The 27,633-nt window shown below is 38.2% G+C and overlaps 1 protein-coding gene across 13 annotated transcripts in view; it reads right to left on the reverse strand.

Moving 5' to 3' along the window:
• CADPS (calcium dependent secretion activator) overlaps positions 1–27,633 on the reverse strand; it is a 144,555-nt gene that overhangs the window by 74,897 nt on the left and 42,025 nt on the right. For all 13 annotated transcript variants that reach the window (XM_053470217.1, XM_053470212.1, XM_053470211.1 and 10 more), the window contains exons 3-9: positions 26,211–26,543; positions 15,098–15,178; positions 14,230–14,466; positions 12,946–13,067; positions 4,486–4,597; positions 3,877–4,016; positions 2,471–2,537 (exon numbers count right to left, since the gene is read on the reverse strand). In XM_053470217.1, the coding sequence (XP_053326192.1) occupies positions 2,471–2,537; positions 3,877–4,016; positions 4,486–4,597; positions 12,946–13,067; positions 14,230–14,466; positions 15,098–15,178; positions 26,211–26,543 (1,092 nt within the window). The remainder of the gene's footprint in view (positions 1–2,470; positions 2,538–3,876; positions 4,017–4,485; positions 4,598–12,945; positions 13,068–14,229; positions 14,467–15,097; positions 15,179–26,210; positions 26,544–27,633) is intronic.

A 27,633-nucleotide genomic window follows, 5' to 3' on the forward strand; every position in this document is an offset into this window, starting at 1 on the left:
AGGCAAAATGAAGGATATCGCAGTAGACGTTAAACCTTAATGTATTCGGCTGTCTCGAGATACAAAGCCGCGCCGCTGTCTCATAATTAACGCCGGGCTGCATGAGATCTATCCGCGCGTATTATTTTTAGATATGTCAGGTTTAGTATTTTTTAGAGGACCGCGCTCCCTCTGTCGCGAATTTCAGAAACTGCAGCAGTTCATTGAATTTTTTTTGACAAATAAAGTCCCAAGATTTTGCCCAATCTAAGTATATAAAATACGTTTCCCTATATCTTCTCCTATATAATGCTGGCCTCTACCACTTCTGCTGGGTGGCTGTTCCACGTATCTACCTCCCTCTCAGTTAAGTAAAGCGTCCTCATATTCCATCTATACCTCTGACTCTCTAGTTTCAAATTATGGCCTCTTGTTCTAACATTTCTCCTCCGTTTGAAATAATTTTGAGTATTTGCTATAGCCTCTGCTTCTGAAAAAGAGTAGTTGTTAAGTCCAAAATTTGTAATTCTCTTTTCCTGGTTTAATTTTGAAGGTATCGTGATGGAAACGAATGTATCGCAACAGCTTGTATTAATAAATAAGGGCCATACCATCCTCATGGACCAGCATCCAATTCCTAACTATCTTCTTTATTGATAATTAAATATAGCATCATTATATATATATATATATGAGATGAAATAATATGCAATATTGAATTAAAAAAATAAAATAAAATAAAAAAAATACACATTTATTTCACTTTATGTCAACTTAACCTCATATTTTACTGTAACTTTAAACAGATTTCTTTTTTGGTAAAATAAAGTATCTCCAATAGGTAAAGATATTTGTTATATGGCTAGCTTGGAATTGGGGAAATAAAATAAATAAATAAAAATAAAATATATTTTTTTTAATAAAGAATATTTTTATTCCACTGATATTGACGTTGTTTGTGTGCCCTGAGTTATTGTTCAGTTTGATTTATTGATAGTTTTTACATTGTGTTACATTAAAAAAAGCACATAATCTCGTGGTCTGGCTGCACGCAGATCAGTGCTGCCACCTTCTGGACAAACGGAAAATGGACTCCCTTTATTTTAACAGCAAAAAAAAAAAAAATATTTGTTGGGGCAAGATGAAAAAATATATTTGTTTAATGTATTTTAGCTTTAATAATCAGCTTATACTGAGCTAAGCCTTTTGTGGATTCACAAAACAACTAATAGAAAAGATTGATGTTTTAATTCATTGTTTTGCCAAAATGTACAAAAAAAAAGTCTGCTTAATTAAAAGGAGTAGTTTTCATGTATAATCTGTAATATCACCCAGCAGTGCATTCTAAAAATCCTTCTTGTTTGTATTTTTCATTAAAAAAAAGTATTGATATTCTAAATAGAAACCTAGAATTTGCCGGCAGATCGGCCCCATTCGGCCCCCGTCTCCTGCTGTAACGACTCAAACCTTAATCAGTCGTTGGTCTCGTCTTAGATTCAGGAGCCGTATGTCTATCCCATGCATGTTTAAACTCCCTTTGCGGTATTACCCTCTACCACTTCTGCTGGGAGGCTGTTCCGCTTACCTCAGTAAAACGGCTTCGTAAAATATAGTAAAAAATTCCGGAAAAAGTTAAACAAAATATATTGTTCTAAAACTTCATGAACATCAACCTCCTGAGTATTAAAATGTTTTTTTTTTTGTTCTATTTATGTTTCTGCTTTTGCCCTCGCTTAGCTTCTGCTTCGTCCAACGCTGGTAACGGGCATTTGGTAGGAGGCTATGAATGCGGCGGCACAGATATGTTACACGCCGACAGACAGCAGACTGTGTCAAGAGTCACATTCAAAGCTCAGGTGTCTCGATGCCATCTGCTTTTTGGCATACCCCGAAAAAACAAATAAATAGTAATACTTTTCCGTTTGGGCTTAAAAAAGGGCAAAAAAGAGCAGGCCATCGTTGGCTTGAGGCACCGTCTGTCATGGAAAAAGCCTCGAACGGCAATCTGTCAGTAAATCTAGCATGTTGAATGATTCCCTTTTTATACAACTCCAAAGAATATATTTATTTCTGTATATATTTACTGGATATCGAAATAGGAGAAGGGCAGATTAGAGACGACCGTTTCTCCTGGGCAATTGGATACATTTAACCCCAAAACAGGCTTTAGTGGATTTAGAAGGTTCTTCTGGAAATTATCATAGACAAGGAAAGTTTACAAGACTATTCAAGGTCTAAGTTATCTCCTGGCTTCCAGGATATGTCCCTTCATGACATCAGGGGCTACTCAACTTGGGAGGGCAACTCATTCCTTGAGTTCCCTCAAGAAAGTTCTTCAACAAGACCCACCGCAAGGCAGCGGATGAACAGGTCAAGTGTGTGATGATTATTTTAATTGAGTCATCTACAATAAACTTGGTAACGGCCCCCAATGTCAACTTTACTAAACAACAAAGCAAAGACGGAGATCGTCGGTGGGTATCGGATTTACCTGAACCAGAACGAAGAACCTCTTTTTCCACCTTTTCCATACGTTTTTACCGATGGCCCATAAATACCTGCAAAGCAAATCAGAGAGGGCACATCAGATGGCTCACGTCGACCAGGCCGAAAGCTTATCATATGAGCAAAGAACATGGGATATCCTGTAATGTATGTAACGAGTCTTGGAAGTGTACAGGTAAGGGTAAGAAACCCTCAGCGCTTTGGGGAAAACAGAAAAATAATCAGTCCTCAATCAGAATATCATCCAGATTTGTTAAATAATTATGTAGCCAAAGCTGAGACGGTCGCAGGAGAAGCCAACAGATCCCTGATGAGTTGGAGGAGAAAAAGTATTGCTAAGGAGGGCAATAGATTCATGGAGAATTTGTCTTCTCTCGAACCTAATTAAGTTCATTAAAAGTCTTTATTGTCCACTATCCCTTTGGATGATAAGAGTTGTAGTCTTTTACGTATACCATTTACCAATAACGAAATCCTTTGGAACCCTCATTGAACGTTTTACACCCACTGTGATTACTGTTACCTGTCACCTACTCTTAATTAAACACAAAATGTGGCCACGTTATCAGCAGATAAAGTAAATATAATGTGACGGAGTCCGTGTCCCCACAAGGCTCACAAACACCGCAATGCCAAAACAGAATATTTATAGAATTAAATCTATTCAGGTTGCCCAAAAATGTTTCTTTACACAGAATTATTGATTTTGAAATTGATTTATATATATTTATTGGGGAATTGTTACTTAAGAGGCAGAAAGGTCATTATACTGAAAAGGAATGACTATCCATTGTATCTACTATCTGTACATCGCAGGATCTGATCCCAAACACTCTTTTGGAGGATCCGCTGTCCGTCCGGCCACTTCTCTTGGGAACGATGCACGACGTTGTGATACAAGATGACATTTCTGACATCTCGTCAAAAAAACCCGCTGCATCTGATTTAATGTTTTTATTTCGGCGGACGCGGCTTGTTCTTTTGTTCCTTTGTTGTCTTGGCTCCGGAATGTCAAGAACAGATCAAAATTATTAAAAAATCTATGTAGCGTGTCTTTGATAAAAAAAAAAAGCAGACAATTTATTTTATGCATCGTACTGCCCAAAATTAAGGAAAATTTGGAAAGCTTATATTTTCTCCCATAAGCTATTTCCTTTTTATAAAAGTTAAATTTGTACAGAATTTTGTCAGCCTCTACCTTCAGTGACTCACAAGGAAGAGCTGTGTCACGTAATATTTCACCGTGTTGTTTCCACGCTGTTACGTTGTATCATCACCGTTCCATACTAGACTCACCATCAGCTCTGGTGGCAGCTCCTATTGCGGGTCAACCAGCCATCTTTAACTGGATACGGTTGTTGGACTTGACAGGATCTTAACAGTTAAACTTACCCACAATGCTTCATGTTCTGGGGCTTGTCCATTCGAACAGCTAATTTGATCTTCAGATCGTGATCGGGACAGTTTTTGGAAACCGTCATTTTATGCAACTCCGACTGTTTGGGGCTGTTGGGTGTTGGGTGCAAAACGACCTGAAATCAAGCGCATGGTGAGAGGTAAGCTAACGGAGACCAAGCTTTTCTATTATCTACAATTAACATAACTGCAAGTACTGGGTTTTAGAACATGGCTCCCAACAGACCATTAATTAACCATTAAACTCCGCTTGACCACTAATTATTTCATTAAATCTCCCCATGTTGAGTGAGATGCCTGTGATCAGCTAGGATATGCAGAAACCCTAGGTTTGTGTAGTGTAGTCCAACACTTCTGCTATATGATGTCATCCATTACGCAATCATATAACATTTAGATAAAAGATGGTACTCAAGCAAAAGTCTAACCATTCCATAAGCTTTCCCGTATTCTCTTCCTGTTCCAATGTTTTAGACATAAAATATACTTGATTATATATCCATAACTGAATTAGGAAGTCCTAAGGGTTTCTGTAACACTGAATGTAACTGAAAAAGACAGAAAAGATAAAATGTATTGCCGTACCCGTCCGAGCTCCTTATCCTCCAGCGCCAAGACTCCAGTGCTCTCTGTAAAAAGCTTCACTTTGACCGCCGGTAGCGCATGAGTGGTGTTGAAATCCCCTTGAGTTCCCCATCTGCCGAGGGGAAACAAATATCAACCAAAAAAAAAGTTTTCGAAGTCGCGTTTCATCGTATGGTAAACAAGAGAAGGAAGGGGTTAATCTAAAAAATGACAATGTTGCAGAAAAAAAAAAGTGTTACAACTCCGCGACAGCAAATGTGTTAATTGACTCCCAAGTTAATCTAAACCAGATGTCTGCGGAATTGCGATGGTTGTTTGGTGCTAGAGCGGGAACTTAGGTGCAAGATGTTGCAAGTCAGCATTAATGTTACATTGTTACCCTCGCCACTTTGGGGAGAGATGCATTTTATTTCATATTCTTTCTTTGTGTCCGGCGCATGATCAAAAGAGCAAAACCAATCTTATGACAATCTTTTAACAAATCAATGTTTTTTGCCTATTTATCATTGATTATGCAGCCATCATCATCCAGCGATCTGTATAATGGCAAGCTTTTAATTAGGTTTTTTTGTGATGGGCAAATGCAACCTAATGCGGCCATGAGGGATATCCTACTTAAAATGGGTAATGATTGTCAAGCAACAATTCCAGTGGTATACTTTAGACCTATTCAAAACTATTTGGACCAATTTTTCATTTCGTTTTTTGCCCTTTGCCTGGTTCATGGAGAAACGATGACAAAAAAAAAACAAAAACATGGAGAACAAAAAAAGAAGACAAAAGAAAGAAGACAGAAGAACAAGAAGAGGCAAGAGAAGAAAAAGAGACAGAGGAACGGAAGCGGTCGGCATAGAAAGTAGGGAGACATTGAGACATAGCGTGCGAGAGAGAGCGTGTGAGAGAGAGTGTGAGAGAGCGTCAGTAAGTGTTAGTGAGAGTGAAAAAACTATAAAATACAAATGAAAATTCGGAGCTCTTTGGATCTCCCTCCTCCATTGAGGTTAAAACAGCGAGGGGATTTAAACATGCGCGGGATAGACATACGGCTCCTGAATCTAAGACGAGACCGACGACTGATTAAGGTTTCAGTCTTTACAGCAGGAGAAACGGGCGACTAGACGGGGGCCGGATGGGATTCTATATATGTTCTAACATGTAATATTAACAAGATAGTTGGCCTGAGATTTTTTTTTCTGTTTTGGAGTTTCGCTTCTCAAACAAATAGAAGTTGATCAGCTGGATGCCGTTCAGCAGCCGGCGTCTGCCAACCATCTCATCTGATCAGCAGCAGATCAAGCAGCTCTGCCTTTTTTCACACCGTGGCTCCTGTGAACTTTATAACGGCTGACAAAGCCCTGAGCGCGCAGGTAACTTTACACGAAATGCCTTCTGTGCCTCCCCGGAAAATAAATGGTTGACTTTGTATCAAAGGCTGAAAGCTGTGAAAATGGTTCACGTCTCGTATCGCGCATGAGATTCATCAGATTGGAAAGAAACACTGATCTCAACACAATAGAAGACATTCGACTCAACACTGAACGTCAGAGAATAATACAGATGTGGAACCGCACGAGGATCACAATGACAAATAGTTTATACACAAGTACACAGGGTTAAGGGAGGCACGGTGATAATACCGTAGGTCACAGTAATTGGGTTACTGGTTATTTGTTTGATTTGGACTGCCTAATATTTTAGCCTTTTGGCCAGGAAAAATGTTGTGTGCATTGGTTCTTATGCCTTTTGTGGTAGATATCCATTCCTGATGTTACTGTAACATAGTAACGAAGATTGAAAAAGAAGGCGAAATAACCCCATATCGTAGCAAATTTCCAACTGTGCCTCAAAAAAGGGGAAAAAAATCCTTCTTGAACCCAGAATGACAACTGAAGTCAGATGAAGTGGTTGGCCACAGGGACCAACTTTATTTCTTGTTGTTCTTGCTCAATGTGGCCAGCAGGCGCTGCTGTTGAGGAAAGATCTGTAACATCGTGCATTTTGCCTGCTTGACCACTAGGTGGCCTCCCTGCGTCCAATCAATATGCAAAAATGATCAAGTACAACAGAGGCAAATCAGCTCAAACAGTCAAAATAAGCGAGCGCAGTCTCTTTTCTTTTGTTTTTCACGCTTTATAAGGATTAGGTACGATGCTCATTTATCTAATTGCTGCTAGCCAAATGTGATACATATGAGGACATGTTTGGGAACCCTCTTTACATTCTCTTAGATGCAGAAAATTATGAAAATGACCCTCCTTGCTACTATGTAAAATGTTAAAACATTATATGTGTGCTGGATTGCCTGTTCTAAGCATTATTGACTTTTCAGAAAGGGAAAAAAAATGGGGAGCTAAAAATGATTGTTGCTGGCCATAAAAAGAGCGAGTAGCTCCAGCTGGGTTAATTTCATCTCTTTTATAACCATCATTCTTGAGTACGACTAACAGCTTCTTATTTGCTGAAATGTCCGCGGACCATATGCTATCAACACATGAAAAAAGAGATTTAAGGAAAAAACACACCAAAAAAAAATCATGCGCCAAGAGAGAGAAAAGGAGAATTACTTGGCATAAGCGTTGAAGCTTTTAAAAAACCTCGAAGTACGCGTTCAATGCTAATTAGGTAAGACAGCATCAAATGTAGTAATTCCCTGCGTGGATAAGTATATTAGAAATGTAGCAGGAGATATATTTATCTGGGGAACGTGTTGAATGACAGGCTTATGTCAGTCCAAGTGAACAGACGGTGCATGCAGGAAGTTAAAACATCGACAGCAGTATTCCTACCATCAAATTATCAAGCAAAAGCTAGGTGAACGTCAACTGAATTGTCAACTTTGTTGAAAATAATAAGATCTTTAGGATTCCTGCCCATAGACCCTTGTTATCACTAATTATGAGCGCTTTAGAACATATTGATGGATGTAGGTAATTTCACAACTTCCAAGTATCATTCATCAAGAATGACAATTCCTCCCGTGTTCCATTGCCCTGAGCCTTACGCTGTCTCCGTCAGCTCTTTCATACACTTTGCAGCTATTTTGGTCATAAGATGGTCTTTTTAAGGAGACCATGATGTCATTGAAAGACCAAGAAGTCATTGGTATGGTCCAAAATACCATGAAGTCGTTGGTATGGCCCAAATTACCATGAAGTCATTGGTATGGTCCAAAATACCATGAAGTCATTGGTATGGCCCACGTTTCAGTGAATTGCACAACAGCCCAATATTTATTTAAAGAATTGCAATTCCTTAATGAGGTATAGATTTTTTCACGTGATTTATTCCACTTCTTTTTTCAGGAAAAATACATTTATAAACATCACTCAACGTTTAAAAATGTGTTATCAGTCATGGCCACAAGGTGGCAGCAGAACAGCAGAAAAGGAAATAAATCACAGGATAAAAGTTCAGAGACTCATTGAGAATATTTACTAAGAAGTTATTTCCATCGAGATCAGCCGCCTAAAGAGGAATTCCCGCCAAAACATTATTTACAAGCATTAAATAGTTATAGGGTTTGCCCCATAATATAAAGTTTTCAGGCGGCTGCATATCAGCCATTTGTATGATTCTCGCTCTGTTATCTGAGCCCCGATCTACTAAACACCCCGACTCCATATCAAGCTGGCCATGCGAAACAAAAGAATGACTCAGTCTTAATCACACAGCTAGACTAATGAAAGTCTATGGAGCAACTGACTTAATTAGCATTGCCATAAAACATCAGCTCAGTGTGGTGCATAAGCCGGTAAAGTCACCCAAAATATTTCATGACTGACAACAATGTTTATTGGTACAAAAAGAGATAAAAGCATTTTTTTTCACTGACATTACTGTATACAGCACTAAGGATTTTTAATGTATACAGCGCTGGGGGTATATTATCGTATACAGCGCTGGGGGGTATGTTACTGGCCTGAGGGATAATTACTGCATACAGCGCTGGGGGTTATTGCTGGTTACAGCGCTGGGGGGTTATATTACTGTATACAGCGCTGGGGGTTATATTACTGTATACAGCGCTGGGGGGTATATTACTGTATACAGCGCTGGGGGTTATATTACTGTATACAGCGCTGGGGGTTATATTACTGTATACAGTGCTGGGGGTTATATTACTGTATACAGCGCTGGGGGGTATATTACTGTATACAGCGCTGGGGGTTATATTACTGTATACAGCGCTGGGGGTTATTACTGTATACAGCACTGGGGGTTATTACTGTATACAGCGCTGGGGGTGTATTACTGACACGGCGTCTATCTATATTCTTTATGTTTTTTTCATGAATTCACTGCAGAGTTGGAATAACGATTGCATTATGAGTGTGAAAAATGGCTTTGAACGCATTCATAACTCTCATATGTCACCCGAGTCAATAAAAAATGACTTTGCCAGACAAAAGACTAAATGGTGATTGCAATTAGGCGCGGGTAATTTGTCTTCTCTTAGAGCAGGCTTTTAATTGTTTCAGGGTACCGCTGCGAATTCAAAATATTAAAAATCACCGCTTTATCTTTTCAGGCTCTTGCCAGGGACATCTTGGACAAAATGTTCCATTAGTCTCTGTAAAAGGCACCAAAAATCTACGAAACAGACTCAAATCCTTCGCTGCGAGTTACACTTCAATGCCATAAAGTAGAATTCCCACCATCTTTCTACAGAGTGTGATTAAGGTCTAAGCACCCAAGGCCCAAAGTTTATTGGAGACCTCCTTAATATTAAAGTATTTTAATATACTTTCTTTAAAAACACTTCCCTGAGATAGAAGCTGCAGACACAGAGCTGCAGCTGCCCTCTGCTCTTTGCTACTGATGTGTTACAAGAATCAGCCAATCAGAGGCAGGAAAGCATAATTAATGATGAGACCATGAAAATACTTAATTTAGGACATTTTTCATCTACTTGGCCAAAATTTTTTTTTTATTTTCTTTTTTTATATTTCTCAGACTCCTTTCTTTCAGTTTCAGGTGAAATAAATTAGTCCAAGTCTTATAAAAAGGTGAATATTTTTTTTTCTTTCTTATGATGAAAGCGCTAGATGTAATAATTTGTATCATTAATGCTATTTTATTTATTTTTCTTAAAATTCTTAGATTCTACTGCAGTCTTGGAGTCCATACAGATTGTAAGGGAAGTGTTTTCTCTTTCTCCAATCTAAGCATCTCTCTCTTCTTTCCCCATTTGAAACATGAGATGCGTTATTAGTTTTCTAAGACCAACGCTATCAATTCTATCTGCTTTAATAATTAATGGTGCTTCTAAAATGCCATACGGTCTTTTAAAAAGCAACTGTGCTGGATGTATCGAATTTGGCCACTCTGGAAAGATTGAAGGAAATGAGAAAAAAAAAAAAAATGAAAGAGATGAAAGAGAAAAGGATCACAGGGAGAGATGAGATAGTATGCGGCTTCATGAGGAATGGGGGCTGTGGTTTGGAAGGGGTTAAATGAATAGGGGAGCAGAATGCTTGGTTCTATAATAGATACAAGGACAGGATGCAGTTTATGAGTCATTTCTCACGGGAGCCCATTGTCATATGACCCCTATCACCCATAGGACTGATTGACCAGATGGCCCCTTGACAGAAAAATAACACGCAGTGACAGAACGTCTCCTGCTCCATCGTACTTCCACGAGTTGGTCCTCTTTGGATGATAAGTTAGAAGAAAAAAAATAATTAATCTAAAGTAAAACTTAAAAAAATAAATAGTTTTCTATGTAGAAATCCACCAAGTCCAGATAAATCGTAAAATATTCTGTTTCACCACTAGGTGGCAATATTTGGCTTTGGATGGCTTTATATTTTTTTTCTGGATACTTTCGACAACCTCTAATGAGCACAGCTTGGGAGCCAAAGTGTTTTTCACTATATCATATTTGCCAAATGTGACGAAAATCGGAGTGGTGGATATTATAAGGGAACATTGTGGAAAAGTGGATTTAAAAAAAAAAAAAAAAAAGATCACCCTGTTCCCTGCAGAAAAAAAAAGCGAGAAATAGGAAATATTAAAGAGACACAAACTCTCCATAGAAAGACTCACATAACTGTTCACAAAACATTTACAAAGTTACGGTATATTTCTAAAGCACAAGACGCGGAGAGAAATAGAAAAAGGAAGATTGTGACAATGTGGGCAAAAAATTAAGGAGAATGGGACTGAAGCAGTATAGAAAATGAAAGAAAAGAATATATATATATATATATATATATATATATATATATATATATATATATATATAGGCACTTTAGAAGATTCTAGAACCAGCCCTGATATTTCTGGACACCCCCCCCCCCTTATACACGATTTCAAGGAGAGCAGCCCGCGCCAGATATTAAATGGAAACTTGATCAATATTTTTCATTTGATTAACTTTGTTTGCATTCATGCCACGCCAAGTGCCCGTCCATATGAGATCCTCCGCTAGAAAAGCATTTGTGTTGCAAACATTTTATGTGATTTAATGTAACCTTTTACATAAAAAAAAATATTCTTCTGCAATTGTTTTTTTTTTCTATAAACCCTGTAAAAAGTGATTTTATTTTTCACTAAACCAAAACTGAATCAAGATCGTTCTGCTTCTGCTTCTAGAATTTTGAAGGTTAATCGTAGCCCGCTGGACAATGGCAGTATAAGTCGGGTATCGGCAAAGGGTCCAGAGGGCGCCTATCATCAAACTAGACTTTTTTAAAACAAATCAAATGCAAATTTCTATTCCTTTCCCCAAAGCAAATGAATTCCCATAAGTTTAATTGCCTGATAGAGACTGGATTTCCAAAAATATCCACAAATAACTATTTTATGTAATTTGTACATAATTACACCCGCAGTTCTGTGACGCATGGCGTGCACACCTGCGGACGAAATAGTGGGATTTAAAAAGAAAATGTTGAGTTCTACAGTCAGTGCTGGCCGTTTTTGTCTAAACACTGGATTATACGGGGGGGGCAAGTCTTCTTAACGAGGCTTTTAAGGCAACCAAAACAAAACGACAATTACAATGTTATAAACTATTAGCTGGCAACAGATTTGGATCCGTACGTTAAAGTGTTTTTAGATGGCCACGTAAGTCATTATCCGGTGCGCATAACAGTCCGATTATTGAGAAACCCAGCTGCAAACAAATGAAATTCTAAGATACTTTCAAGGGGAATTTGCTTCTTAAAAAATGGAGTCCTGCGGAAAGAAATCACAGTTTGTTCTACTGTTTATTTTGATAAAATGCATCGTCCTCGGATAATACGGTGTTAGAAAAAATGGTCGTTCAGTGACTTTAAGAACTTGACTTAAAAGGCAGAAGATGCAAGGTGTTCTACAGTGACCTGGATACGTGTGAGCGGGGAGTCAAAAAATTACCTTCAGTCGAGACGTGGATATATTCTTAATTACAAAACAAAACGCTAATCAAAAACAAAAGCTAAACAAGAAGCACTAGAAAAGTGAGCAATAAAGAATGGCTACGCCAGGACGCATTGATGGGCCGGTAGCCTGGGGTCTCCTACCGGTCCTCGTCAGCTTGTAGTATATAGGATAAGATGGGTCAGAGTTAGAAACACCCCATTCCCCATCAACAGAATTATCCTGGAGGCCGCGAAAAGAACTTTGCCGATACATTGTTACCGGTAATTACTTAGCGTAGTTATTATCTGGAGAAACCACGAAGACTGATTGTTGTCTGGGTTCTGTTCTTAACCAGAACGCACAATCACTCTGTGACACTCGTTGGGTAGAGAAAAGATATATGAATATGTAAGACTACAGCCACGGTGACTTCAATCACTATAAGTATAAATGGGGAAGTTAACCTTTTGGAAAAGGAAAACATTACGCAACTATTAAAGTTCATTGTTCTTCGCAGATTTTGTTTGTTCAAGAAAGCGTCGGGAAATACGGTGGTGTCGTTTCATTGCTTAGAAATGTCACCCAGCACGTTAATAACCAGTTGTGTTCGCAGCGGGGAGAGATATTGGTTATGGAGAGGATGTTAATTTCATGGTTTCCCCTCTTTAGGTAGAAACTCGATTTCTAATTGGCTGGATATATTGGCCAATCAGACTGAAGTATATATTTATAAGAAACGTTCGAACATTCCATGGAGTAACAGGAAACATACGTTTGTGGCACTTTCCCATCATCAATTCCCCAACATAACTCGGGAACATAACAGGAATACTAGAAATATAATTCAAAAATGCATAAATCTCATGTCAAAAACGTATGCTGACCTTTGACCTTTCTGTTTTTCCTCAAGGACCACCAATGGACAAAGAGTTCCTTTTTGGACCACCAAAAGTCCTTGACTGTTAGTTGTCCTTGGGGCACAGCTTGAGAGTCACTCGTCTAACTTATTATGTAACTTATTTATTGACCGTAAAACCATTTTTTTTTGCACAGTTTGGAAAACATAACATTTTTAGGTCAACCCCTGCGGCAGGGACATTGCAAGCTACCTACGTTGGTTTGGAAGCCTCCGCCTGGTCGGTCTGAAGTTTTTCACCGCCTTCTACTTCCATGGTGCAATACACGATACGGTTCGGTGCTAAGGATTTCAAACCTTGGACTTCCATTATTACAACCTGTGGGGAAAAGTTATAAGAGATGTTACTTCTTTAAGTCATGTGAGCTACTTTCCAAATGATTCATTGTATCATTAATCGTATCATTGATTGTTATTGAATTACATGACCTGGTATAAAATATATAAACAACTGTAAGGGTTAATTTAAACACTAATAGGGAAAAAGTATTACTTAAATAATATGGTGGCAAATATAAGTTAGAAAAAAAAATGTCAACAACTAAAACTAAATGCTTCTCGGTGCCAAGCCCTCAATATGTAGATTGCCACTTCATGCTGACGGCGAATTCCTGCCAGAATTAATCTCATTGCACAAAGGCAAAGGGCTAGGATATACAGCGCTCGCTTTGCCAAATAATTTGGATTGCTTTGAAATTAATTGGTACCAGCAAACCGTTTAATCAAGGAAAATAGTCTTTATAAAAGAAATCATTTTCGTGACATTAGCACCATCTGCATGACGAATACCTTGTTGGTGCAGCGAAAAGAAAAGCAGCGATCTGTGCCGTTCCCCTGTAACGCTGTATTACGGGCTGGGGAGAGAAGCCGTTTCTCGAGAGATGCCATACATGATCAGGCGCTGTTTCTGAAACCCCTGTTACACAATCTGTTATTGATATAAGAATCTGTACCTTTTTTTTCCGGCATGTCCCCAATAGAGACTCAACTCATCACTTGGAGGGAAGAAAACTGAGTAGAAGTCAAGTCTACCAGAATTATTCTAGCCAACTGCATTGCCTAGTGTTATATCTTGCATTGATTTTGTTTTTTGTTTTTTATTAATTTCTTTATTCGCCCTGCCTCCTCTTTAGTGTTTTCTTCCGATTAATTTCACTATAATTTCCAATCCCAATCCGATTAATTTCACTATACCTGGGGAAGAGGCTTTGAGCAGGGGTGGATACCCAGAGCTCTCCCTCTTCTGGGGAAGTGGCTTTGAGCAGGGGTGGGCCCAAGCAGCCAAAAGTGGGTGGGGAGTGGGAGGGAAATGGGCAGGGAGCGAGTCAGGAATAGGCATGGCCAGACACTGCTTCTCTGCCTGGAGAAAGAAGAAACAGACCCAGGGACTCGGGGAAGCAACTGGTCACTCAGTTGACTCCGGGTCAAACCCAGACGGTATGTAGAACGCCAACGTATAAAATGTCCTTCACGATACTTACTTCTAGACTGAAGGACAGTACAACATCAGACTTGGAAAGCTGATTCTCATTCTCTTCTCCCATGTCTATAATCGATGTGTTATGGCTGCGTTTCAATTTTTGCAGTTTGAATTCAGACCCGCCTTTAGACACCGGCATGCTCTCCAAGTTGGCCATAAGTAAATTTACAGAAGACTTCAGCTCCTCGATGTACATGTTTTCCATTTCCTTTGAGACGAATTTCGGAAACTTGCGTTCCTTTGAAAAACAGAAAACATTACTCTGTGATACAGACATTTAAACGTAGGAAACAATATAAAGCTTAATAATGAATAAAAAAGAATAATAATAATTAAAAAAATACGCTAATGAAATTTTCTAATGTTATCTGTGATTGCGTCAGATTTCCTAGATTCCTAGATTAATTTCTAATAATAATAGTAATAATATTCTGATATATATTAGAATAATAATTCTATACACAATGGTCAATAATCTGAAGACCTCAAATTATCCTATTTACAATCATCAGTATAAAAATAAATATTTTACCAAATCTGAAAACCTTCTGGGTCTATTAGGAATTGACATATTTTACTGAAAACTGAAGGAACATAATTTTAACTTTAGAATTTGGAATGGTTGTGGATTACAAGTCTCCAGGAGTCGACTAAGATCTTCTACACCATCCCTGGTCACATGCGTCTTCTCCGACCCGTCACACCATGCCTACTGGTAACAAAGACGTCCTCATTCTTTCTAATTCGTGACTCCAGTCTATCAAGCTAACAATTTCTTCAAAGGAGTAGCCTTGAGCTAAACATTGAGATGTATTAATATATTTCTGGCCATTTCTTCTGAACTAGCATGAATCCGGAAACGCACTTACTCTTGCAATTTGATCAGCCATTTGAAGACGGCCATCTAATTCCCTTCTTATCTGGGCAGCTTGTTCGTCTGGATTATCCAACTGTGGTGGGAAAAAAAATAATCTTAATATTACACATTCAACATAAAAATAGATATTTTACGTCAATTCAAAATATGAACCACTATTTTATTTTATAATAAAATAAGAATTTACTTATAAATTCCCCTAATTCCAAAAGAGGGATTGTCTCCTCTAGAGGAACCCTAGTTATGGATCATCTGGAATGCAAATGTTCTCCTTTAGCTACACGCCACGTGTCCATATGTGCCCATTGTCCTAAATGTGGTGTCCGATCGAAGGTCAGCCATGTCCCCCCCCCCATTATGACCAGTTGAGATTCAACACCATAAACCTTGCTTTACGACGTCCCCGCAACTTGTTGGGTTTATTACATATTAATTCATACTATTGATTCTAAATCAGAATTATTTTTGCACTAAACAACCAGCATAAATGTATTTTGGGGTCTAGTAGAAAGACGCCGTTTAATTACATTAATTATTAGTACACAAATATCCCAGTCGGATCCTCAAAACTAATTAAGCGCTTGTAATTTCTGGATGATGAGAGCTACAAGTGACTTACTGCGTCTTCCTCAATCTTCTGCTTATTAATTCAGACCTGTGGCCTGAAAATAAATAATTGGAAGCATGCTAATCTGTATTTGTTCTGCAGCATGGGGTTTTGGATGTTGCCCGTACTTAACCCTTCAATGAATACGCTTATTAACTAGAGGCTGAGATGGCTAGAAAGTCTATAAATCAGATCATTGAAGAACATGGGGTCCCACAAGAAAAAGGTCCTCTGAGCTCGTAGGGACGGGTGAGATTCCTTTGGAATACCGGTGGCCTGGTAGAGAGAGATCCTAAACCTGAAGGACAATAGGGCAGTGAAAGTATTGTATTCCCCTAAGAACTTGGTCTGTTTACCGCGTGCTTGTGGGCAACTGCCTACCTGCCTTGAGAATCTACTTATGACTCCGGCTGAAAAACATTTTCAAGGTTTTATACAATGAATGTACTTCCAGGTAAGCAGACAATTCGAAGGAGACAGAAAATTTTATGCTGGTTTTCTTTCATAAATAAACATATGAGTCTTTCCCGTCACTTTCCTCCATTCCCATTAGGCCCCCTTCTTTTGAGTCTCTTTTGGAGAAGAGCCAATGAGGAAATTTCATTTTTTTTTTTTTTGTATTTTTTATGCCTTTATAATTAATATATTTTAAAAACAAAATTGTTTGCGCTTTTTCTGATTAATATTGGTCAATACAAAACCCAGAAGCGTTTTTATGAAACTAGATGTTTCCCCATCACAATAACATCTGAAACTCACAACTAGGTAAACTAAGCTGGGGTAGCTAATTGGAAAGAAACATATATAAAATATATAGATTTAAATAATGAATTATGTTGTTATGTTAGGGTGCTGCTTTGATACACACTTTATAAAAGACCTTTCCTAGTGAAAAATGGTTTGATTTCGCACTGTATATCGAGTGCAATAATTAATAATTTCATACATTCTAAACTCAAGTTATTCATCAAAAAGTCAAGAGGAGCAACAACAATAATTCACTAATTATTCATGTTTGCAAAGAAATATAAGTGGAGTCCATTAAGGTGACCCGGCTCAATATGGCAGGTTATTCATCATCCGAGGTGAGCAGGTCTGGGACAACACGAGCCATGATATCTGAGCAAAAGCAGGACACCTGGAGAGGGTAACATTTATGTTCCAGAAACTGTTCCGGAACAAACTATTGGCATACATTATGGAAACATAGTTACAGAGCATTTAATCTATGAGCTTCCTTGGAAGAGGATGCTAATGATAGATGGAAATTGAGTAATAAGGGTTATCGATTGGGTACATCATCAACGTACCAGCAGGGGGATTATCCAGAAGACAATTGGACCCAACGGGGCAGACTAAATGGGTCGAATGGTTCCTATTTGGGTGACTTCCCAGAATCAGTACATTCCACCAAGATATATTATTGGAATTGCCTGTGTTTAAAGTGGGGGCTATAAATAAATAGTGAAAATAGAAACAAATGTTACAAGTAGAGTGTCTACCAGAACATGGAGGAGAGTTAATAATTCATCTGCTCCCATGCCAAGATTCTGCCCCGATCATCGATAGCATTAAAGGTAATGTAAATTATTTAACCATTTCAATGTACGGGTATGAATATCCTTTATATACAGATCAGAATTGGAATGAAACACATTAAGTATAAAAAATGTGATGTGCAAAATCTGCAACATATGCAACATGAAAAAAAATCTGATGATCAAAGTGGTATGATAATTAATGTAAATGCTCTACTTGGATGGCTTTGGTTAGGATATTAGGCTTTCTGCTATGTCTTTTAATTAAATTGGAAACGGGCATGATTCTAAGCTGACATCTTGGCTGGACCGAATTATACGCAGCCAGTATGTTTAATCCGGGACGCTGTAAATTCCGATGCGAACGCCACCAGCTGTCACTCTGCTTAAATAACATGATAGAAACTGGGTATTTAAAATATCTTTCAGCCTCGGAAAGCGCTACCTGTGTTGATGTCATTACTGTGCAACAAACAACTGTCTATATATTTATTTTAATTAAATGCAGCAAAAACAGACAAAATAAAATAATGAGACTCTCCAAAAAAATCAATAATTGTCCAATTCCCTGAGAACTGCAGAAGACATGAAGACTACTGCTAGGACATTTTTTGGTTTAGGAAAGCTGGATCTGTCTTTGAGATAACAGGGTTTAGGTGCATTATCCATGGCCAAAGCTGGCGAGTTTCTCTTGCAAGAGATGGGGTTATTATTATTGCTACCATTCTTTATTTATTCATCGCTAGGACATTCTGCAGCGTTGTACAATTTAAGTGAGAGGTGGTCAACGAAAGATACTCTTACACATAGAGATACAATAGTAGCAGAGTACTTCCGAGTGAAGCCTCCACGGGGACAACTTCTTCCCCAGTGAGGTGGACATTTGTACAAATGTAAGAATCTAACAAGGTCCGTAAAAATGTAAAATTCATATCAATCTGAGTGTACTTGGTCCTGATGACCCTGCCAGTGAGATTGTCACCTAGCCAGATGGCACTTTCATTCGAAGTTCCAGGCAAGAATCGTGGGCTTCTTTGGAGATGACCATGGATATCCTCACTTGGGTTTTATTCTTGATTTTTGCAGAGACCCCTTAAAGACGACATGGATCCTCCTCGATGGACAGCAAAGATGACGGTTTAGTAAACAAATCCTAAGGTCTCCTGGTAATTTTTGCCCATAATACTCAGTGAAATCAATGACCTCACTTTCAAGTATAATTTGCCCACATTGACCATTAAAAAAAGAATTTCAGATGGAAATACCGTTATTTTCTAGGAATAATCTGTAATCACAATATGCTAGCAGTACACTATATCTAGCATAAGAAAACTGCATTATTTTGAAAAAAAAAAAAGGAATTGCATTCCCAGAATCCATAATCTTAAAATCTCCAAACCCTTTTATTTCTCTCTATAAAACACAGCATAACATAAAACCGCAATCTTATTTTTATTGGATAAGTACCGCGTACGTTGAAATGCCAATGTGGAACGGTAGCGGTTGTGAAGGATACAGCAATTGGACCCAAGTGAATTAATTATCTCAATGATAAAAATGTAGAAATAAAAACGGAAAGGAGGAACGAGATAAAGTGTTTTTTTAATACAAAACAACACATTCTACGTTCCAAAAAAGAAGGGAATGGAGCATATCGGGCTAGAAAAGTAACATTTTTACTTGTGAGTTGAGCAGGGAGATACAATTTGTTATACTGTTGTTACTATGTGTCCTGCTTCCTGGGTCCTCAAGGATACGTTGTTTCTAGAATGTTGGAAACGTATCATTATTACGCTTGTTACCCACCCAACTAGAACTATATGAGGAAGAGTGACCTGATGTCCCCATTTTCTGGTCAACCAGTCATGTGACTGTGGTTGTCCACATCTTGAGAGGTCGAAACATGGACAATTCTTCAGAAACGTTGTGTTGCGACAACAATGGAGGAAGCTGCTTGTTTCCGAATGCTTTCGTGCTTGTCTCATCTCCTACAGAATATCCCATAAATATAGGCAAAAACAAGAGGTTTCCACGGTAACTGCCACAAGAGCAACTTTTTGACGGCGATGCGGATTTGCCTTGATGAGATGAAGATCAAATTTGTTTAGAAGTACTTTCAATAACCCCCCCAACTATTCCAAATATTATGTACGTATAAAACAGGTTGTATCGAGAACAAAACAGGTGGAATTATACTGAATATTAATCGTCTGTGCTATAAAAAAAATAAAAGATGTAGACAGATTAACCTCTCGGTGACCCAGAAGTTAGAGCGCAGATTATAATGGGAAGGTAATTATAATGTCCAGCAGCTGTAGTTATTATCGGAGTGGAGCTGGAACGCGATCAAAGTGAAAATCGTGGAGAGATCTCTTTCTACAGCACGGAGACATCAGAGAATTCAAGCCGAGGTCGGTCACCGCGAGCCACCGCAAAACAATCAGCCATTTGCAAAGAACCTGCAAATATCCACATCGGGGTCGGCACGAATATTGTGTTCTTGGTGATTGTCAGAGAAAAACCTTTCAGCTTGTCCTGGCCTCACATTGAAAAGCAAGCCCCGGGGGGATATTTCTTTTTTGTAATATGTTGGGTTTTTTTCCAGGAACCTGAATGAATCGTGGCCTGTACTATGTGTCGAATCCTACGTTAAAAGACAGAAAGCTTTTGATTTTTTTTTTTTTTTGAGAAATTATAGCTAAGTTTATAAGAAACGTCTGAAGTTAATGGTAGGGATGATGGACACAAATTCTTGAGTTATAAAGATAAGCCCCCTCACTTTATTTCATAAAAAAAACATTTCAGGTGGAAGGTTCTAGATCAGCAGGAATGTTCCTTTGGTTGCTACGATGACTGCTACTTCTAGAACTTCTCTGCTTTATATCTAATCCACATTGCACTCTATATACGCCAGTGATTCTCTCCGGAGTAGTCTATGATAAGCGCCCATAAATCCCAAGGACCTCACCACCATCTGTGTGCATGATGAGAGTGCAGACTACGGAAGGACAAAGCCACCATGGATATGGATACAATATATCTGTCTCCTACACACCTGTTCTTGAATTACCCTGAAAACTACTTGTATGCCACAGCTTATAATGTTTTTTGCAAATCTGTCCATAGTCAAGGCTAAATTAGCCCACCGACTAAATAGAATTTTCCCATCTGTTGAAGTATAGTAACAAATAATGGTGTTAAAAGACCATTCTGAGTAAAGTATCTCATCTGCTTAGATTGTGCAGATTTTATCTAGGAAGATTTTAAAACAGACTACGGGTTCCTTTTTTGACTTGTTCTTCACATGCGTCCAGATCTGTCAGACCTCTCATCAAGCCTACCAACCTTTCCTCCTCCATCCATTGAGCATTGAGCTTGGCCAAGAGAGTATCCCACCTCGTTTAGATATTTTGTATCTTTCATCATTATTTTAAAGCCCATGTGTATTGACGTTGATCTCTATGAATCTCTTATTCATTAACAGCGCTGTCTGGACTCCAGCAGACGAAGGCTTGACCATTCGAATGTCATCAATGTGACATCATAGGTGTCTCCAGCTTTGGACGAGCAGCCTTACCACTACAGACTGAATCTGAAAGCTGGATTTAACGGTTTTGATTTTTTTTTTTCTCTATCTCCATAATATTTGGCCTTTTGGCCCAGCGAGCCTTCTATTTTTAATGGACTGACAGCGGAAGCAGCTGGATTATGTACACTGCAATTAATCTGCCACAGCACAAGGGGAACGAACCGTTTCATTTCCATAACAGTTTGTGCGGGGATAGAGTAGATTCTGAATCATATTAAAAGTCTGCTTCAGTGCTATGATTATCGCCATTTCCAAGCGAGAAATAGGAAAATACATTTCTGATATACACGTATAGTTCGGGATGGGACTTTTGGCGGAATTCGCTTATTTAATGCTTTTCCCTTGGCCTTAATATTGAAAAAAATGTACTCTGACTACCCAGCAACTGCCTGTAATTTTACTGCTATAATAACACGTAACGATATCGTACATCCGTAACATGCTGTGATATTATTACACATAGCATTAATGAAACATTGTAGAATAAGTCTAAATATATTTTTAGAAATACATTTTTTTTATGCAGAAAAGATTTTGTTAATATCTCTGAAATTAAGCGTTAAGTTGATGCATAAATTTTTTTTATAATGTTTTCAGGAAATTTCCTGATGAATGAAGGGAGAATTATTATAATGATTCCGGAATGATATTCCGTTAGCCGCATGTAACGCATCATCATGCTAAGGATATGGATTTTATGTCATATTAAAATTACATGTTATTAACAAGCTACCATTTTTGTTTGTTTATAAACATTTAGCATAAATAGGTGATAATATGGGTCTCGGAGGTTTCCATGTTATATTAACACTTGAACACTCCAGGAACAAAGGGGTTAATGCTGCAAAGCCGGTTGGAATGTCTTTAGAAATATAGTAGATAACAAGATGTCTGCGGCCGCATCTTCCTAGCTCTTTATTAAAATGAATGCTAGAAAAAAAAATTATTTATTTTACAATAAGGTTATTAATATCAAATAAATAATAATTATTATGATATTAAATTATATTTATTATATAAATTATATAATAAATTATAATAATATAATAATTATAATAATTATATTATATTTATTATATAAATTATATAATAATAATAATTATTATTATATTAAATTATATTTATTACATAGATTATATAATAATAATTAATAATAATAATAATAATAATAATAATAATAATAATAATAATTATTATTATTATTATTATTATTATTATTATTATTTAAAATAAAATATCAGGACAAATATTTAAAAAATAATTTTTTTAATGGTTTTTCATCAAATTTTTACCTTTCGTTAATCTATAATCAGGCTATGGGTCCTCTACCCAATTTGGTTACCTATGTCCCCGTGGGTCAGCACTAGTCCAAAGGGGTCTTGAAAGTCTTTTTTATGATAAAATGAAGTCATGCGTTCATTTGATATATCATAATAACACTGTGTGAGGTCGCAGGACCTCACACCTATCCATCTATCGTACAGACATGAAATATAATCTGATTTCTGGCCCTTTTTCTGCGATATTAATACTTCAATGTTTGATCCTCGCCACGGCCGGACAGGAAATGAACAGCGACTTAGCGTAGATCCATTTTTTCCCTTATCGGCAGCAGACAGTTTCCAGACCATGCCAGAATATAATTTAAAGTAGAAAATTGTTACAGTTCCACCTTTTCTAAATGAAAAAAGCCGTTCAATGACTGATAGCCGGGAAACCGTTATTGCTTTGTTATCAACTGTGAATGTATTAATGCATTCCGCATCCAAGCGACATCAGAATCAAAGGAACTTTGCAGCTAAATTGCATTTTGTGGTGTTTGGAGTATAAAAAAAATTAGATATCTACATTCTTTAGGTGCTCAGGAACAAAACAAGAGTGAAACGCGCCAGATTCAAGTAAGACCTCCCGCTGATACATTGTTACATTTCTAGGAAGCCTCTGCTTGACTCTTGCTATGGACTGCAAAGGGTTGTGGGGGGTTTGTACCCTACAGCTAGCAATCTTTTTCTGTTTTACCCTACCTAGAGGTAGACAGAAGACAGGAGGCTCTTTGATGATATCGAAATAAAATTTACATCTCGTCCGCTCTTCTGTAGGATGGCCAAAAGTTGTCGAATCTGCATTTTGCCTACAGCTTGATGCCTTCTTTAGGTCATCCCCTGTCTCGAAATTCTAGAAGGGATTTGTACCTCTGGAACGTTCATGCAAAACATTATAATAAGAATTGCCATTAAACTTAGTGTTCTCTGCAGACGGTGTTTATGAAGCTCACAGAAGACTCGGGACTTGTAATTGGGCTCATCCTGTGAAGCAGTTGTGTGAATTTGACGTGTTTCATTTGCCAACAGGTCTGTTAAGCACGTGAAGACTTTCTTATAATAGCACAGAGTAAGCGAGGGTGCTTATGAGGTCAGAAAATACTGGGGCAGCGAGTTCACTTTTCTCATCGGTACACAGCAGGGGTTTTTCTTTCCCTCTAAAATATTAGCTTTCTTAATGTCCAGCGAGGCTCTGTATGATAAGCAGCTTTAGGATTCTTTACTGATCGCTGACCTGGTTCTGGAGGAAACGAGGGCCACCAAAGATTAGCAGAGAGACTCTTTACGGATACAGAAGACATCAATTTACTACTATAAAGAAATAGAACATTTTCAGGATACTCAGTTCCAGGGCCACAGATACCGTATGGTACTTGTATGTGGCCATACTTTCTATTAACGCACTATTTCTAACCTACTCTGTCCAATATAGCTATATTTGGGGTCAATGCGATCTATTCAGGAAGATAAAGAGACCCAATGATCCCTCTCACTTTTCAGTCGGCCCCCAGGTCCTTCTAACCCTCTAAAACCCCACACATTATCATTATGAACTCTTAAGTCCAACCTTCCACTTAATCAAAAGGAGAAGCTAATGGAAGACTCTGGAATTCTCGCCTTAAAATGCTCCAAGTCCTTAATTAAAGAAGATCTACCAAAATATTTCACCATAAGGACACTGGAACTCAGAATATATATATATATATATAGCCATGTCAATCATTATCAGGTTGGGGGCATTAAAAGTAAAGTGTAACTGTATCAATACAACAAAAGTTGCACCTCGGTTCACTGCCATGATTGCAGGACATTGGTGATCAATGTTCAAGCTATAATTAGTAAGCACACTTGAGAAAATGACTTTTAGGGAATGCTATGTTCTATGTTCTCTTTGTTAATATCATAAGTGTGGATTATTATCAACGTGTCTGTGTCATTAGGAATTTATCTGGACAATTTTTTGGCTGTTAATTTGAAAGAATTAGACTTCTGGCCACAGAAGAGGTGACCTAAGTGCCCACGTAGAACGCTCTGTGCTGCGGGGCACATGGAACAAACTCCATTGTCCTCAAGTGGCGACGTAACCAAGAACTCCAACCTTGGAATTCCATACAGATTTCCGGAACTTCATCAGACGCTGCCGTGTGTTACATTCAGAGGCCAATGGTTTGGCATGACCGCATTCATCATAGTGTTGGCTTCCTTAACTTCACCGCCGCATCCCTGCTGACCTGGACTAAGATCTCCCTTACCAAAAGAGGCCGACAATTAAGAAGCAGGGCTCTCAATCACTAATCCTAATCCAGATAATAGATCTTTCATCTTTTGATGCCATCATTTTTGTGTTAAGCAGAAGCATTCGACAATCAGAACCATTTCCCTTTTTTATTTCGTGGAGCAACACACTTCCAAATAACCGTTCTTTTATACAAAAAAAAATAAACATTAATGCTGTTACTACACTTATCTTACAACCTCCTTTTAATGAACCATAAAATGTAGTCCCGGGAGAAATGTCATGTGCTACGCGGTCCACACGCTGCTGGAGATAATCTTACCCGAAGGGGATCTGTTCCAACAAAAGTCCCATATTTGCATAATTTGATAAAAATGGAAAACCGCGGCTGTTTTTTTTTTTAAGGTTATGGTGAAATCAGTTTAATGGCATAAATCCTAACGCTGCATCGGCTTTTGTTTAGTAAATGTTTTCCGCAGAAAGAATTTGAAGATTTATGCAAATTCACAAAAAATATCATTCATATTTATACATAATATAATTCAAGGAGGTTTCAGGATATTGTGATATAAATAGAGGAGCGCGTGACTAATTTCCAACCAGCATCTAATTGTGTTACGGGGATCCGGGTTTGCGCACGCGCTTTATGAGCCTTTGGATCTTCGTTAGCAATTAACATGACATCATTTGCAGCTACAATGTGTCTACCTTGTAATGTGTATTCTTAAAAAAGTAACAATCATACTGATATTAGACACGGCAGGGATTACAGTTCATTAATCTGTTATTTTGTATCAATCCTAAAGAGCGTCGACACACAACGAAGACAACGATCGAGCTTTTACAAAATTAGTAGTCTACAAAGAAATATGAAAGTCGAAGCAGCCGTTAATGATTTGATCATTAGACTAAGACCTTACGGTCTTTTGTTCTGCTTCGTGCAAACATCTGGAGCTGAATTCCCCACTTTTGTGCGGAAAAATAAACAAAAGAGAGACATGAATCTGCTCGGAATAACAGCGGAATGTAATAGGGAAATTTCCAGCCAAGCGGAATAATAGTCTGAGGCTTAAAATATATCGTTTTTATCTAAATCGGGTTCCCAAGCTATGGCAGCCGCAGGAGAATCTCTACATTATGAGTATAATTAATTAATTAAGCAGAAATACTCCTGTAAACTGGACATCATTAGCAACTTGCTCTCATGAAGCTCCAAGCAGCAGTCCTCTCGTCACCTTAGTCAACTGGGCTCTCCAAAGCTTAGTTGTGTTATGCATTTCTATTTATGTAGTAGTCTATAAATGTCATCGCTCCTACTATCAGCTGACGAGGACGTTGACGTGTCTCGTGTTCAATCAGTGGCACCTTTTTAAGGAATTTCAGCTAAAATTGGGACACATCGTCCCAAGGAGGACCGGTGTATCTGTGTCCCACAAGGTTCCTGCCTACATGCTTTATGTAGCAGCATGTTACCATAAATATATGCATACACTATATGCTGTCTTTATAAGAGATATAGTAGACAATGTCTTTACAAGGAACGTTGGTGAATAACATAAAGTTCCGCCTTTGTGGACTGATACATTTCCTTACTGCCAAAGGCATAAGATATTTCAGCCTTTATTGAGATAATGCTGCCTAGTTTGTCTATTGAAGAAAATTCATCCTTCAGCTGTCTAACCCTCTTGTTTTCACAAGGCACCTCTTGCTAAAATATCTAAGAACATTCACTTTAAAAGTGATGGATGCACTGGTCTGTTTTAGCAGAGAGTTGACATGATTAAGGATTAAACGGACCCACAGGAGTTCTCACCTGGCAGGCGTTGTACAGAAGCTGATGTTCAAATTTCTTTATTCCCAGAATCTGCTGGAACATCTCATACAGCTGTTCTTTACTCAGGATGAGCTCGGAGGCCGCGCTGGCTGTCATCCTGGCCTGCTGCTTACGGGGATCCTCCTCGCCCCGATAAATAGCATCGAACTTCGCCATCCAAGAGCTCAGCACAGTTTCTTTACTAAGACCGTCGATCTCTGGAAGACTCCGCACGCGTTTTTCAATGTGCTTCTTGAAGACCTCTCGAGAATCGTTGGCCGAACACCCTCCGCTTTGGACCATCCTGGCCACTCGGTCGCTCTTCAGAAAGACCTGGTGATAATAACAACTCAACAAGGTAACCATCCTCTTAACTTTTCAGTCAGTACAAAGAAACAAAATACCGGAATGGAACATAAGCAATTCCTCAAACACCCTTGGATGATGTACCTGAACTTCTAGGTTTTTAGACAGTAAGGGTGTGGAAATTGTCGGTTTCTTGGATGCAATGGCATGGCCATTCCACTACCATTACAAAACTTAAAACGTAATTATTAACCTTTTGTCAGAAGAGGGAGAAGAAATGAGAAACAGAAGCTTAAATCCAGACCTTTAAGACACTAGAATCTTAAAGGTTTCCTGATTTTTCTTTGAAACCCAAATCCTCGTTGGGTCTTGAAGTAGAAAGATATCTTTGTTTCTATATTTGCCTTGGGACTTGCTTAATGATAATGTGACATTATCTGCGAAAGGACCCTGAATATTAATCTGTTTCATGGGAAGTGGAACACAGTCTTTTATTGTGTAGAGTATTAAAGATCTTCAGTTACAAATGTTACTCTCTAAGTGGTCACAATGAGCGGTAGGACGACATATAAAGACTTGCATGAGTTGGCATGAACAGCATGCATATCCCCGCACAACACCATACATGCGTTAATTCAGAATACCGCTGTGCGCTCACGGCTGTGCAATGCAGATAACCTTTCTATGTACTCTGCAAGGTGCCGCCGCTGTATTATTAATGTGACATTAAGGAATGGGTTATCGGATGGATTTTTTTTATAGATACAGAGCCCTTCGAATGGTAGAAAACACGGTCTTTGGTTAATGACGTCTACTGAATATTTTAAAGGGAAATATATAAAATTGTATATATATATAAAAGTATATTGGAAGAAATGGCCAACGATACTCATTGTAAGAGGATTGAACCGTTCCATAATTTATTCAGTTGTTGTCCGCCTTAAGAGTTTAGTGCAATTATTATCCATAAAGAGATATATCGTGGATTTCTCCAGATGTCCCTTTGTTCAGCAAGAAATTGCAAAAATAATAGGGATAAAGGCTTCATTAGTGGATCACAATACCCTTTAAGACCATAGGTAACTTTGTACTTTGTTATGCAATTTCCACCTAAATT

Source organism: Spea bombifrons, chromosome 6 (genome assembly GCF_027358695.1).
Source record: "Spea bombifrons isolate aSpeBom1 chromosome 6, aSpeBom1.2.pri, whole genome shotgun sequence".
In the NCBI taxonomy this organism is placed as follows: domain Eukaryota; kingdom Metazoa; phylum Chordata; class Amphibia; order Anura; family Pelobatidae; genus Spea; species Spea bombifrons.